Below are 13042 nucleotides of genomic sequence, written 5' to 3'. Positions count from 1 at the left end.
ATCATGATAAATTACCTTCCTTTAAATTCTACCCTTATTTCTGGCTCGGATGCTTGGAAACCCATAGCAAAGTCATTACAATTCTAAATTACCCTGAAATACGACACGGAGCATGCCAAGAGTGCTGGAGCTCCAAGCACAGGATCAGCAAGCAGCGCTTTGATGCTCACCCAGAGGAGCTGTCCTTTGGCAGGATTTGACCCATGCGGTAAGCTAGTGACGGACCCTAGGTTAGCAACTCAGGGCTGGCAGAGCTTCTCTTGAGAGGAGGCCGCATTGCTGGGGTGCTGGGTATCAAGGAACAGGGGGTATCCCCAGAGCTGGACAGGATTTCAAATTTGCAAGAAACAAATTGGTTTTCATGGAGGCAGGTGAACACTCAAGGGATAGAAAATGACAGCTTCTCAATGCAGTCTCCCCCTCCGGCCGAAGGGAACTGGATACCCCAAAGCAGAACTTCGAGGCAAATGTGAGAGAGACGGTCATGTCAGGAACTGGTCCTTTTCTGCCCTCTGGCGACACTCGGTGCACACTGCAGCCCGCTGCAGACTGTCATCTCAAAAGAGCATCGCTTAAGGCTCATCCCAACAGTGCTGCCTTTTACCGTGTCATTACACTTTGCTCTCTGCAGCAAAGATTCACGGAGAGGAAAACAAGAGCTGCAACGAAGTGTTGAGAGAATGCAGGTATCCACATCTGATGTAAGACCAACACACACAGCCTATCCTGATCCCTGAATGTATGCAAGGGTTGCTAGATGGGGCTGTGTACATATCACCCTTCTGCTGAGCTGCAGGAAAACGAAGGGTGGACAGATCCCAGCTTTCATAGACAGGGGAAACAAGTTGCTAGTCATCATGGATGAGATCATCAGGATGTAACAAATTTAGAGGTAGACAGATATCATCAATGAACAACAGCAAACCTCCCGTTACCTGTATTGCTTTTTACTCCTCTGCCAAAGCGCACAAAAAATACAAATCATGCATACTTGCTTCATTTGTGTAACATCTGCCTGGTAGTGATCTAGCCTTTCTTGGTATATACAATTGTTAGTCTTTTTTAAAACAGAGAAAACTTATTTTAGCACTTTTTCTGCTTTCTTATCTTGATCCCTGCAATGCCATTTACCATCCCAAAAATTGCAGTGAGATACTGCATTTTAGGCTGCCTCAGAAAATGTGTTATATTGTTGGTTTGCATTTTTACCATTCCTGTAAAATGGCTAGAGAAAATTTTTTAACAAGATGATAAATACAATAAATGTCTCCTTCCTTTATTCTGCCATTGAGAATAAAAGATCTTGCTCCAGAATCGGCTGATAATCCCTGATGGCATGGCTTTGGGAAGGTTTGACTGAGAAATGTCCGTGGCGAGGGACTGAGAATCCTTTGCTTGGACAAGGAAAACCAAGGGATCTTGCAGAAGTGGTCACTGGACTCTTTGAGGCGGCCATGTTAGAAGCTCACGGACACTAACTTCAGGAAAAGGTGAGTAAGGGAGCCCACTCAGGGCTACAAGAAAAGCCCCAGTTCCCTTCCAAGCATGGCTTCTATAGTGTACCAGAATCTCTGTCTAGCTGGATCACCTATGTGGAACTGAGGATCACCACAGGGGAGGAAGCCATCCAGCAGCGCGTGTGGGTCTTTTTATTTATGTCTTAGACCAGCACAAAACAGAACATTGCAAAATACATCTCATTTCCCCAGGAGGACAGGAGGTAAGATATATAGAAAATTCTGAAGCTAGGTTGGGTGCAGATTCTCCAAACACACACCGTGCTGCTTATATAATCCTGCGAATTTACAGAATGTGCGTATCAAGCCAGCCAGCAGCACCTTCCACAACCCGGGGCTCAGACGGACGGAGCCCGACTGGTCTGACACCTGCAATGGCTGCTGAAGGGCTGGACCTGGCATTGCAATTAATAATGAATCAGAAGCCCCCGCCCCCCGAGCTGTGGCTTGCGGAGCTGCATTTGGGCCGTGCTGCTCTCCCTCTCTCAGCGGCTCAACCGGCCCAGAGCTAAGGGGTCAGAGAGTGTTTCTGGGCCTTCTACAGAGCAGAGCCATGGGTGCGGGTGCTCAGGTGGGAAGAGACATGCCCTTCAGCCAGGGCCATCTCTGCCCTGGGACACCACTCCTTACAGGAAACTTGGTGTTCTGGACTACAGTTTCCATAATCCCGGACTATTGGCTGCAATGGCTGGGGCTTACAGGAGTTGCAGTCAAGAACATCTGGAGGACGTTCCATTGATGGTCTCATCCTACAGTATGCATCATTCAACTCTAGAGTTTGCCTTACAAAATAACAAACTTAGATATGTAATTCTACATTTAGGACAGCAATCCCAAAAGGGGTAGCAGATGTTGTACTCAAGCAGCAAGGTGTCTGGATGCACCTAACTGGAAGCACGTTAAGGGAAGCTTTTCAGCAGGTATTCTAATAATGGCCATTAAAATTTAGCTGCCAGCAACGAGTGTAGAAATTTGTCCTTTAATATGAAATGGAAAGCTGAAACCAAAACAACGTGCCAAGATTTCTGGAACAAGCTACTCCGGATTTAACTTCCTCCGCTGGTGGCAAAAACTGACCCATAAAAATAGTTCTGGATACTTGAGCATTATTTGCAAAAACAAACAAGGCTGTAACTCTGCTCCCAGCAGGGTCATGCCAACGGAAGAGATGGATGCCTCGGGGAGCGAGCCCCCTTTGCCGTTCTGGCTCGGCAAGAGACGACGCCATGCAGCAAGCTGACACTCTGCTCTGCGGAAGCCTCGACATATAAATACCAAATTTAGGGAGGGTTGAAAATCAAGGCAGGCACGAGGCCAGCACAGGCAAGATGGCCTGCCGGCTGCCCCGGCCCCTCCCAATTCACCCCAAGAATTCATAAAGCCTACCTCATACCTCTCCCATCATCCTGCTCAGTCACGGTTAGCCAGGCTCCTTTGTCTACTCACAGCATCCTCCTTAAAAAGCTGCCTCGCAAGATGCCAAACGCATACTGTAAAGTAGCAGCTTGCACTCGAGTTATGCAGCAAGGCCGCTGAGAACGGGCAGCGCACGCTCCCGATTCCAGTTCGAGGGTCAGGCCAGCTGCGGGTCCTCCAGGCAGGGCTCTCCTGGGCAGGCGCTTGCATGAAATGCAGGCCTTCTACACGCCAAGCACACGCCCTGCACTAAGCCAGCTCCCCCCGACCACACACACACGAACACAACTTCCTGCCTTCCGTAGAAGTTTGCAGGGAGGCCACTGGAAGCCGGTTTCGCAAGTCACCCAACTTGAGACACAAGCACCCCAATTCGCTGCACGGCACCGGCTTTAGGTGCAGTTTGCCACACGTTCTCCCATCAGAGCTTCCTCCATTCCCCTGGGATTCCTTCAGGCCCTGGATGCGACAGAGGAGCTCTTTGCCTTGGTAAGAAGCCCGGCAGGGCGTCCCTGGCGGCACGGACCGAGCAAGCGTATGCCGAGGAAGCTGGGCCCATAAACGCTCTCCTCTCTTGCCAGGCCCGCCGCAAAAGGGCAGGGATGTGACAGGAGCAACACGTCACCTTTATTTAGCAATGTTCTCTTTTTTATTTCCAGTTTACGGTGAAAAGATGCTTTTGAATCTTCAATTAAATACTCCATAAAGAAAAAAAAAAGAAAAATATTTACAAATTCACGTGACCGGTAATTCAATCCTCTTTTCATTTTTGTTTGTTCCCCACCTTTGTAATTACAAGCGCAACTCCTTTAACCATCCGGCACCGATGAAGCGGATCACACAACCGTGGCCTCAGCGTGGGCGTGGAGGGAAGGGAGTGTCTGGTGGGGTTAAGCGGGGGGGGGGGGGGCTCAGCACTAGGGGAACCCCAGAACGACTCACCCATCCCTCAGCCAGCACCACTCCAACGCCCAAGCAAGGTGGATGTTTGAAGTGTTTCTCTCTCTCTCTCTCTCTCTCTCTCATTCTCACTCTCTCTCTCGCTCTCAAAAAATAAAAACAACATCCATCAAGAGGCTTTGCGTATTTCCAGGCAGTGATCCAAGGGGTGAGGGGTGAAGATGTGGGGAACAGGAGGGCAAAGTTTGCGGACAGCAAAGTCCTATCCTCTCAAAAGATTTAATAAGTCTATATTTATATTTTATATATATATTTATATAATCTCTCTATATTTCAGCAATAACTGGGAGGGGAGAGGAAGGGAGTGGAGGCAGTGTGCTCCCCACCCCCTTCTGCAGACACGTGTTCCAGGTGCTTTGCACCTGCCAGAGATGGGTCCCCGCTCGTTAAAAGCATCCGGGCACCCGGGGCTTTGGCCGGGGGGCTGAGTGGAGCGCCCACAGCAACACCTACCTCCTTCAGCATCAATTTATTATCGTCAGACACAAACCAGTACAGGCTGTTAAAGCAAAAAACAAAAATCCCAACCAAAAAAAGGAAAGGAAAAAAAAGGAAAAAGAAAAAGAAAAAAGAAGTCCGGGGGGCAGATGTGGACGGTGGTACTCAAAGTCCTGCACAGCCTTTCCCACCCACCCCCCAACGGAGTCCAGGGCTCTGGGGAGGGTCAGAGTGGCCACGCAGGCTCAGGCCACCCCCTCCCCACGCGGGAGCTCAGTTTTTGTCCGACTCGTCCTCAGCTTCGCGCAACCAATTGTAAAAGCCCGTCACGGACTTGAGGGCGACCCCCTTCCCTTGCTGCTCGGCCGTGTCCTTGCTGGACTCCCACTTGTAGAAGGCTTCCTCTTTGACCACATCTTCGTCGTACAAGGCATCGAAGAATGTCCGGAGAAGATCTGCAGGAGGGGGGGAGGAGAGGGAGCGTCACACGCCTGCAAAACGCAGCTGCCCCCGCCTGCCCTCCTCTGCCTGCTGCCCCCGGGGCTTCCCCTGGGCTGGCTGCACAGGGGAGGCTCAGAGAGCAACTGGTTCCTGGGCCCGAGCAAAGCACCCTTGAGGGCCCCGCTCCATTCGCGAGGCCAGCTTCTCGGCACCACCTGCTCGTGCGCCTCATCTCTTCCCCGCCACTGCTACCGCTGGCTTGCGTGGCAGGCAGAGGGGTGCTCCCCCAGCCCCACATCCTGCAACCCCTGCCCGGGTCGGAGGGGGAGGCGGATGAAGCAGGAGGGCGCCACAGCTGGGGGGCAGGGGCTGCCAGTGGGCGTCTGAGGGGGGCAGGCCCTTGACAGGTGCCCAGCCATGTTGTCTGTCGCCCAAGGACTGATTGGACCGGAGGGAGCCGCTTCCTATTCTCTGCCATTCTTGTCTTTGGATATTATACCTATTTAGATCCTTGTTCCCTACCCTGAAATGACTTCTTCCCATTCAGAGCAGCTTTCAGAGGCACCAAAAAAGAGGCAAGTATTTCCGAAAAGTCCCAGAATCATTAGTACAGACGTAACTTTCCCATAATGCAAGAACCCAAAGGGGTAAACACCGCACAAAGCTGATGGGTGGGAGACTTGGGCCGGAGAAAAGGAAGTTGTGTGTGCTTCTTCACACAACTTAATAGTTAAGCTATGGAATTTGCTGCCACAGGAAGCGGCAACGGACACCGGCTCGGGTGCCTTTCAAAGGGGACCAGACAGATTCATGGCAGAGGCAGCGACCCACAGCCACCTGCTGGTCCTGCTGCTGTCAATGTGCCACCTCCATCCTCAGAGACAGGCCACCTGTGTATGCCAGCTGCTGGGGAACATGGGTGGGAGGGTGCTGCTGCTTGTGGCTTCCCCCCAGCCCGCTCTTTGGCCACAGGAAGCCAGACCAGACGGCCCTTGGTCCAATCCATTTTCAGGACTCCTCGTGTACTTAAACTTGATGCTTCGTATGCCAGTCCCTTTTCTGGGCAGCAGCTCTTCTGTCCCAGTGGAAATGCTGTGTCAGCAAACTTCCCACTGGGGATTCTGAAATCGGAAGCCCCAAGACCTGTCTCTACCAGGGACCAGGGCCAGCTGTGTCCACCTCCCACTGCCAAGCAAGACGTGGGCCTCTCCGGTAGCAACAGCTTTTCTCAGAATTTGTTCAGCACGTCTGAAACACCTCCGCGTTAGGGAATTCTTTCGTCTCTTCAGAGGACAAATCTATCAGTGTAACCGTATCAGATGTGCCCATCAAATTACATTATCTCGATGCCTTGGAAGTGTATAATTAAATTACCTAGATCATTCCGTATCAGATTCTGCCTCATTAGTGGCCAAAGTTTTGAGAAGCCTCTTCCTGAGGGAGGTCTGTCTCTGATGTGCAGGTTTCAGCCTTGGTCATTTCAGGTGGCTTCCAATCACAGAGAGGAAGTGGGTGGGAAAACTGTGGGAGTTGTGAATCAAGAGCCCAGGGGAGGCATCTGGCACCATAATTCCACGTTTCCCCTGGGGAAAACAGGGCTGCCAGCTCCAATACCAGCTACCTTCCTTTCCCCCTGGAGAAAATCTTTATGATTCAAGCTCCAGTCTCAAAGGGGAGCAAGGAGTATATTGACCGCAGCACAACATACGTGAGCTCTCTTGGGCACTCTGGGAGCACCTACTTGTGACTGGCTCATCCTCCCCTGCCCTGATGGATCCCTATGGATCTGTTTGTAGACACAGAGCCTCGCTTTGCCCAACTGGGCTTCCCCAGCACAGAATGGCCCCAGAATTTTGCCCCCAATCAACCCGCTGCCGCACTTCCAGGTGTGGCAAGGTGTGCCACAGCTCACTTCCTGGGCGGGACACGTACTTGCCGGCTGGTCCAGCTTCACAACGAGGGCCTGCAAGGCATAGAGGGCCTGCAGCTCCTTATCTTCATCACTCAGGTACTTCTGCAGCAGCTTGGCCCGACTCTTGATCACAGGGTTGTCCATCTGGTACGGGTTCTCACCTGCGGGAGAGGGGGAAGAGGAAGACAGCCCTCTGTAAGTACCTGGAAGGCTGCCGCAAAGAGGAAGGTCAAGATCTCTTCTTGCTGATACCAGAGTGTAGGGCACAGAATAATCAATTCACATTCTGACAACCCAGGTTCAGGCTGCACATCAGGAAAAGTTTCCTCACTGTCGGAGCAAGACGACAGTGGAACCAGCTGCCTGGAGAGGCGGTGGGCGCTCCCACACCGGAGACATTCAAGGAGGAACTGGACACCCATCTGAATGGGATGGTGTAACGTGGTGTCCTGCACTAGCAGGCGGTTGGACTCGATGGCCTTCATGGCCCTTCCAACTCCACTGTTTTATAATTCTAAGGGGGTGGGGCAGGCAGGATGCTGCTGAGCAAACAACAGGCCCTGCAGCTGTAACAACCTTCACGTCCTGCCAGTTGCCAAGCTTAAATCCAGGAAAAGGATTCCAGAGGCTGCTGCTCTCACTGTGGGTCTCCTCTCTCGACCGCTGGCCCAAAGCAGCTGCCTCTGGCTCCACCCCATGTCACAGGATCTATGAAAGCCACTTCCTTTATGCCAGGGAAGGGGACGCGGAATGGCAATGTGCAGGACTCCAGACCTTGCTGGACCACAATTCCCTTCAGTCCTCACCAGGGCTGATGGGAGCTGCAGCCCAACGCCATGGGGAGGCCCAGATGTCTCCCTCCCCCGCAGGCAGTCAATGCCCATGAGAGGTAAAGGACATGAAGATGGGCTTCAACGGCAAAGTCCTGGGCTTGGACACCTGTTCGACCTGGAAGCACACAGGCGACCCAGTCCTCTAACCCTAACCCCAGCCCACTATACCAGGCGGTTGAAAGCATAAATTGGGGGTCAGAGGGAAACAGCGTGGCAGTTCTTCCTCAACCCAGAGCACAGCTTTTTGTAAGGGACACCAGCTACTGTCTTGTCTCAGCCCCCCAGCTGCTTAGCATGCTGCCCTTCACTCTGTCTACCCCCAGACAAGGAAAGGACCATTGCAGAACCCCCGAACAACGCAGAACTGCTTTTGGTTTAGAGGGCCAGAACTATATAATCTCTGCTGTCAGCAGGCAGATCAGCAGCTCATCTGAGCTCTGAGGCACAAAATACCCACAATGCAACATTCCCCTTAGAGCTGACCGCCCCCCCACACACACACAAAGCCCTCTGCAAATGGTGCTTACAGACAACAGCTGAATGGCACACCGATGTCATCAGGGCCCTGACGAACATATTTGACGAGATCTGCTGATCGCTTAGGTTGGCCTGGTGGAAGAGAAGGTCCTAAGAAGCGGTGGTCAGAACTGTCCCCTTGCTGGCCTCAGGAGCAGCCTGGGAACGTGTTCTGAGCACAGCCAGGACTCTGCCCACAGAAGGGAGCACCGTTCCATTCACCCCACCTTCACCCCACCCCACCATTCACCCCGCCCCACTGATGCCCTCCACAGGGATGCTTCCTGTTAACTGTGAGAGCCTCCAGGGTGGGAGAGGCACCCAGGTTTTTCCAGCTGCACTGCAACCACCAGGGAAGGGAAGGGCCCTGTCCCGAGCGAAGTGCTGGAGGGAGGGGTACCCTGCTCAAGTTCAGACCCATCACGACATGCCCAGAGAAACCGTTTCCCAGAGGGACTGCCTTCCTCCCTGCTAGATTACAGCAAGATGGAAGCATCTCTCCACTCGTTACAGGAAGGTGCCACGTGAAAGCTGGTGTGCCGCAGAGGTTATGGGTTAGAATGCTCAGAAGATCAGGGTTCTAGTCCCCACTTGGCCATGAAAGCTCACCAGGTAACTCTTGGCTGAGCCTATCTCACAGGGCAGTTGTTGTGAGGATAAAATGGAGAGGGGGAGAGTTATATACATGGTTTCCTCCCAGAAAATGCTCGGATATAAGTTTCATAAATAAAGATGAGTAAACTTCAAGCTACCCACCCCTGGAGCTCCTAATTTATTCATTTATGTATTTATGTACATATTTATATGCTGCCTATAACTGCCTAAAGGCCTTCCTAATCCCACAGGTGCAGACAGCAGCAGCCTGTCCGGCAACCCCGGCTGACAGGGAAACCAGGTGCCGGCAGCTGCACCTGAAGAACATGTTCCTCTGCCCCGGGGATCCCTCCATAAATTGCCGACTCCGCTGCGGGAGTGTGAGATGGGCTGAGGCCAGGAGAACCCACCCTGTCCCCATGAGCGCTGGGCCCCTCTTCGGGGCTTTCCACACTCCCCCAGATCCAGCCCGCTCGGCCTACCTGGCCCACGTGGCAGTGGGGGAACCCCTCACCTCGATCCAGTCGTATATTCTTTGGTTATCCTCGTTCTCTTTCAGTAGCTTGTCCAGCTGCTTGCACAGCTCTTCGGAGGTGAGCTCCTTGCGGCTCGGCGCATCTGAGCTGTCGCCCATCGTGTACTCCACTTTCTGAAAGCCCGGTAGAAGGGGCGGGGGGAGCACTCATCAGGCCTGCAGCCATGGCTGCACACCCCACGCCCACAGGAACAGGCAGTGTGTGGTCAGGCGAGGGCGCTCTGCACCCAAGCGGCGACCAGTGAGAAGCTGGCCCGGGCTTACCTGCTCTGTGATGAACTTATTGATGTCCTGGTCCTCCGGCAAGAACTCCTTCCAGCTCAGCCCTCCTTCTCTCCACAGTGACCCTGCCTTCTTGTGGCTCTGCAGAGAAGGGGAACCATCTCAGGACCACTCCACAAGCCACGTGCAAACCCGCTCAGCTACCGACCTCACACTCAGGGAGCCGACGCCTCTCCGGCGCTGACACTGGTGGGTCACTTTCCTGCCCTTGCATTATTTAGGATGCATGTCAAGCACTGTGAGCAAACAGCCTAAAACATGGAAAGCGTGGGTCCATCTGTTGCTGCCGACAGGACTGGGCAGCCGGCACCCTCCAGAAGCACGAGTTCCCTCAGGCCACGGCCGCTTCCTGCTGGTCTGAGAGGCGGGAGGCCTCTGTCTGCGGAAGAGGCCCCTCCTGGAACAGCTCTCCCTTTGAGCCTGATGCTTCCCGTCCGCCGCCTCCAGACACGCAGGTGGGCTAGCGGATGGGGCCGGAGCGAAGGCCAGTGAGGCCAGCAGGCAAGGCGAGCCAGGAAGCAGGGTGGAGCCGGGATGCCGCAGCCCCGGCCCACCAGACCCCCGGGAGGGGCAACTCACCATCCCTTTGCACAGCAGGCCCAGGATCTCCAGCAGCAAATTGGTGGCCTTGCCCATAGGCACCAGGGGCTTGGCGATCTCCCTGGGAAAAAGCACAGCAGGCAGGTGACGCCTCTGCAGCGAGGAGCAGCAGCAGCACAGGAGTGGGGCCCCGGCTCACCTGAACAGCTCCTCCATGGGGATGCCGCCCTCTCTCAGGACAGGGGTTATGATGTCCGCCAGGTACAGCCATATGTGCGGAATATCGATCTCCATGTCCTCGCCGATCTCCAGGATCTCGAGCAGCCTACGGGAGAAGAGGGGGCACATCAGGGTTCCACAGCAGGGAGACAAGGCCAGCGCAGGGGCTCCGGGCCCCGCCACTACCAGGCCCCAGCAGGGCTGCCTTACCCTTTGTAGTACTGTTCCTTGGGGAGGCTTCCTCCCTTGACCAGCTGGTAGAGCAGCAGCCCCATGTGCTCTCGGGCGATGGTGCTCCGCTCCAGCGTGGACTCGATGCCGTTCCGTACGAAGACGTAGAGCTGGGAGGGGCAGTTCAGCTCCTGCACGCACTGCAGCGCCTCCTGCAACAAGCGGGTTGAGAGGGGGCATGCTCAGCACCAAGGTACGCCCAGGCCCATCTGCCGACCGTCGACACGCGAGGGTCAGAAGGCGGCCTGGCCAAGAGCCAAGGGCAGCAGATCTCCAAAGGGGCACTGCTCCCCCAAGGCCGGGTGGGACGCCTGCTGCGGCCCGCGGCCCAGGTTCGATTTCGGGGGCGCTCTCGGGGGCTGCAGGGCTGAGGGCAAAGCAGGATGGTGCCAAAGGCAGGACAGGTGCAACCAGAAACACCAAGCTACATATCGTAGTTTAAAGCTCCTTCTGTCAGTCAACTGCCCTTAGAAAAGTTAGTTCAGCTTTGCGAATGTGTAAAAAACTACACAAACGCTGGAAAACCACGGTCTGACTGGTGATTTGGGGGAAGGGAGTGGGGACAGAAAGAGGGGCATGGCCTTTTGGGGACTGCAGCTCCAGAAAGGCTGCATCTGGCCCTTGGGGCTGAGGTGCTCCACCCTGGCCTACAAGGCTTCCATACAGAATGCAGGGTAACTTAAGGAAGGTCAAGCTCAGCATCCCTTTTTACATGTGAATGAATACACCACAAGGGCTCTCCAGCTACTGGTCATCCGCCTCCCTCTGTCTAGTTGGTGGATCAGCTGATCAACACACTAGCCTGGTCTGCCTGGACAGTCTAGTTTATATATATTTTTCAACAAAGTATTTTAAAATATAGATACACATTACAGTCACATAATATTGACAATAAAACAATGAAAGTAATCCATTAGTAAATGCTCTTTTTCCATGCTATTAAAACCTACTAGTCTGGAAATACAGGTGATCAGCTGAAGGTCACTTGCTCCCTTAGACCCTCGGAAACCGTTCAGGAATGGATACCAAATTCTACCAAAATCATTGTTCTTTATTTCCCCTCCAGCCAAAGAGAAGTGAGTGCTCAGCTTTTCCATCAAAGCCACTGCCCATATTCTATCAAGGTTTTTCCTAAAGATGCCCTGTGGTATTTTACAAAATTTTACAATCTCAGCTCTTGCAGCTCCCAAAAATATTGCCAAAAATTCTTTACAATTCAGTCCTTCATTTCTCCCAGTAAACAACGAAAAAAGTAACGGAGTTTCATCAGGAATGATTGACTGTTGTGTTAGTTTATTCTACGACCCTCTTATTTCATGCCAACAAGATTTGACTTTTGGGTAGAATAACCACACATGCTCTTAAACCAGAGTTTCTCCTCCACTGTCTGCTAGCTGATTATTAATCAACAGAGTCTAGTTAATGGGCCACAGTGGTATGTCACACACACAATTATCTTTTCCAGGCACACTTGGTGTCATCCGACTCAGCTTGCTGAGCCAGTAACAGTGACAGCCTCTTCTGGATGGTTTGTTAACCAATCCGATAAGCCACCCTTGCTCGGTCTGGGTGACGGGAGAAGCTGCACTGGGAGGAGTTTCAACAGGCAACCTGGAACCACAACTCACTGCGGCTCATCGTTTGTGGCTGCCTGTGCTCGCCAGGCCTCCGATTACATTATGGGAAGGGTGAGGGGAAAATTGAAATTGGTGGGACTGAGAATCTAGTGCAGCTCAAGCACTCCCCCAGCCGCTGCTCTGTAATCGCAGAAGGACATGAAAGGAGAACGTCCAATGAGGTATCGAGACTTTAATAATTTGCACCGATGTGCTGCTAAAGCTCTCTCAAGGTCTGGCTGTAGGATTACCCCGCCCACCGCAGGGGGTTCTGGAGAGTGCCTCCGGGCCTGCTCATACACGGCACCCCGCCGTGCCCCAGCGACAGACGCCGGAAGAGATGATCAGGAGAGGAAGACGGAAAGATCGTCAGACACTGTGTCTCCTGTCAGCCACCTTCTCGTCAAGGGACAGGTGCCAAATTTCCCAGGAGTCACTTTAACTCAATAATATGCCCGCCTTTCCTCCAAAAATGATTCAACTAAACAGTGATTCTGCAGCTAAGGGCACAAGCCTGTGTGTTTTGTTGTTGTTGTTGTTGTTGTTGTTGTGAGTCGCGAACTCACGTCCGACCCATCGCGACCCCATGGACAACACTCCTCCAGGCCTTCCTGTCCTCCACCATCCCCCGGAGTCCACCTAAGCTCACACCAACTGCTTCAGTGACCCCATCCAGCCACCTCATCCTCTGCCGCCCCCTTCTTCTTTTGCCATCTATTGGTCCCAGCATTAGACTCTTCTCCAGGGAGTCCTTCCTTCTCATTAGGTGGCCTAAGTATTTGAGCTTCATCTTCAGTATCTGGCCTTCCAAAGAGCAGGCAGGGTTGATCTCCTCTAGGACTGACCGGTTTGATTGCCTTGCGGTCCAGGGGACTCGCAGGAGTCTCCTCCAGCACCACAATTCAAAGGCCTCAATCCTTTGGCACTCAGCCTTCCTTATGGTTCAGCTTTCACAGCCATACATTGCAACTGGGAAAACCATAGCCTTGACC

At 53.2% G+C, this 13042-nt stretch overlaps 1 protein-coding gene across 9 annotated transcripts in view; it reads right to left on the bottom strand.

The window, feature by feature from the left end:
• Nucleotides 1–3559: 3559 nt before the first annotated feature.
• The window catches only part of EIF4G1 (eukaryotic translation initiation factor 4 gamma 1), a 75363-nt gene continuing 65880 nt past the window's right edge, over nucleotides 3560–13042 (bottom strand). For all 9 annotated transcript variants that reach the window (XM_044434379.1, XM_044434377.1, XM_044434383.1 and 6 more), the window contains 8 exons: nucleotides 10414–10586; nucleotides 10184–10309; nucleotides 10024–10105; nucleotides 9427–9525; nucleotides 9142–9276; nucleotides 8045–8126; nucleotides 6705–6845; nucleotides 3560–4786 (listed from right to left, as the gene is read on the bottom strand). In XM_044434379.1, coding sequence (XP_044290314.1) covers nucleotides 4605–4786; nucleotides 6705–6845; nucleotides 8045–8126; nucleotides 9142–9276; nucleotides 9427–9525; nucleotides 10024–10105; nucleotides 10184–10309; nucleotides 10414–10586 — 1020 coding nt within the window. In that variant the 3' untranslated portion in view covers nucleotides 3560–4604. The remainder of the gene's footprint in view (nucleotides 4787–6704; nucleotides 6846–8044; nucleotides 8127–9141; nucleotides 9277–9426; nucleotides 9526–10023; nucleotides 10106–10183; nucleotides 10310–10413; nucleotides 10587–13042) is intronic.

The sequence above is a fragment of the Varanus komodoensis genome, unplaced genomic scaffold, assembly GCF_004798865.1.
Source record: "Varanus komodoensis strain SLA01 unplaced genomic scaffold, ASM479886v1 scaffold28, whole genome shotgun sequence".
Classification (NCBI taxonomy): Eukaryota; Metazoa; Chordata; class Lepidosauria; order Squamata; family Varanidae; genus Varanus; species Varanus komodoensis.
This window is presented reverse-complemented; position numbering and strand designations above follow the sequence as displayed.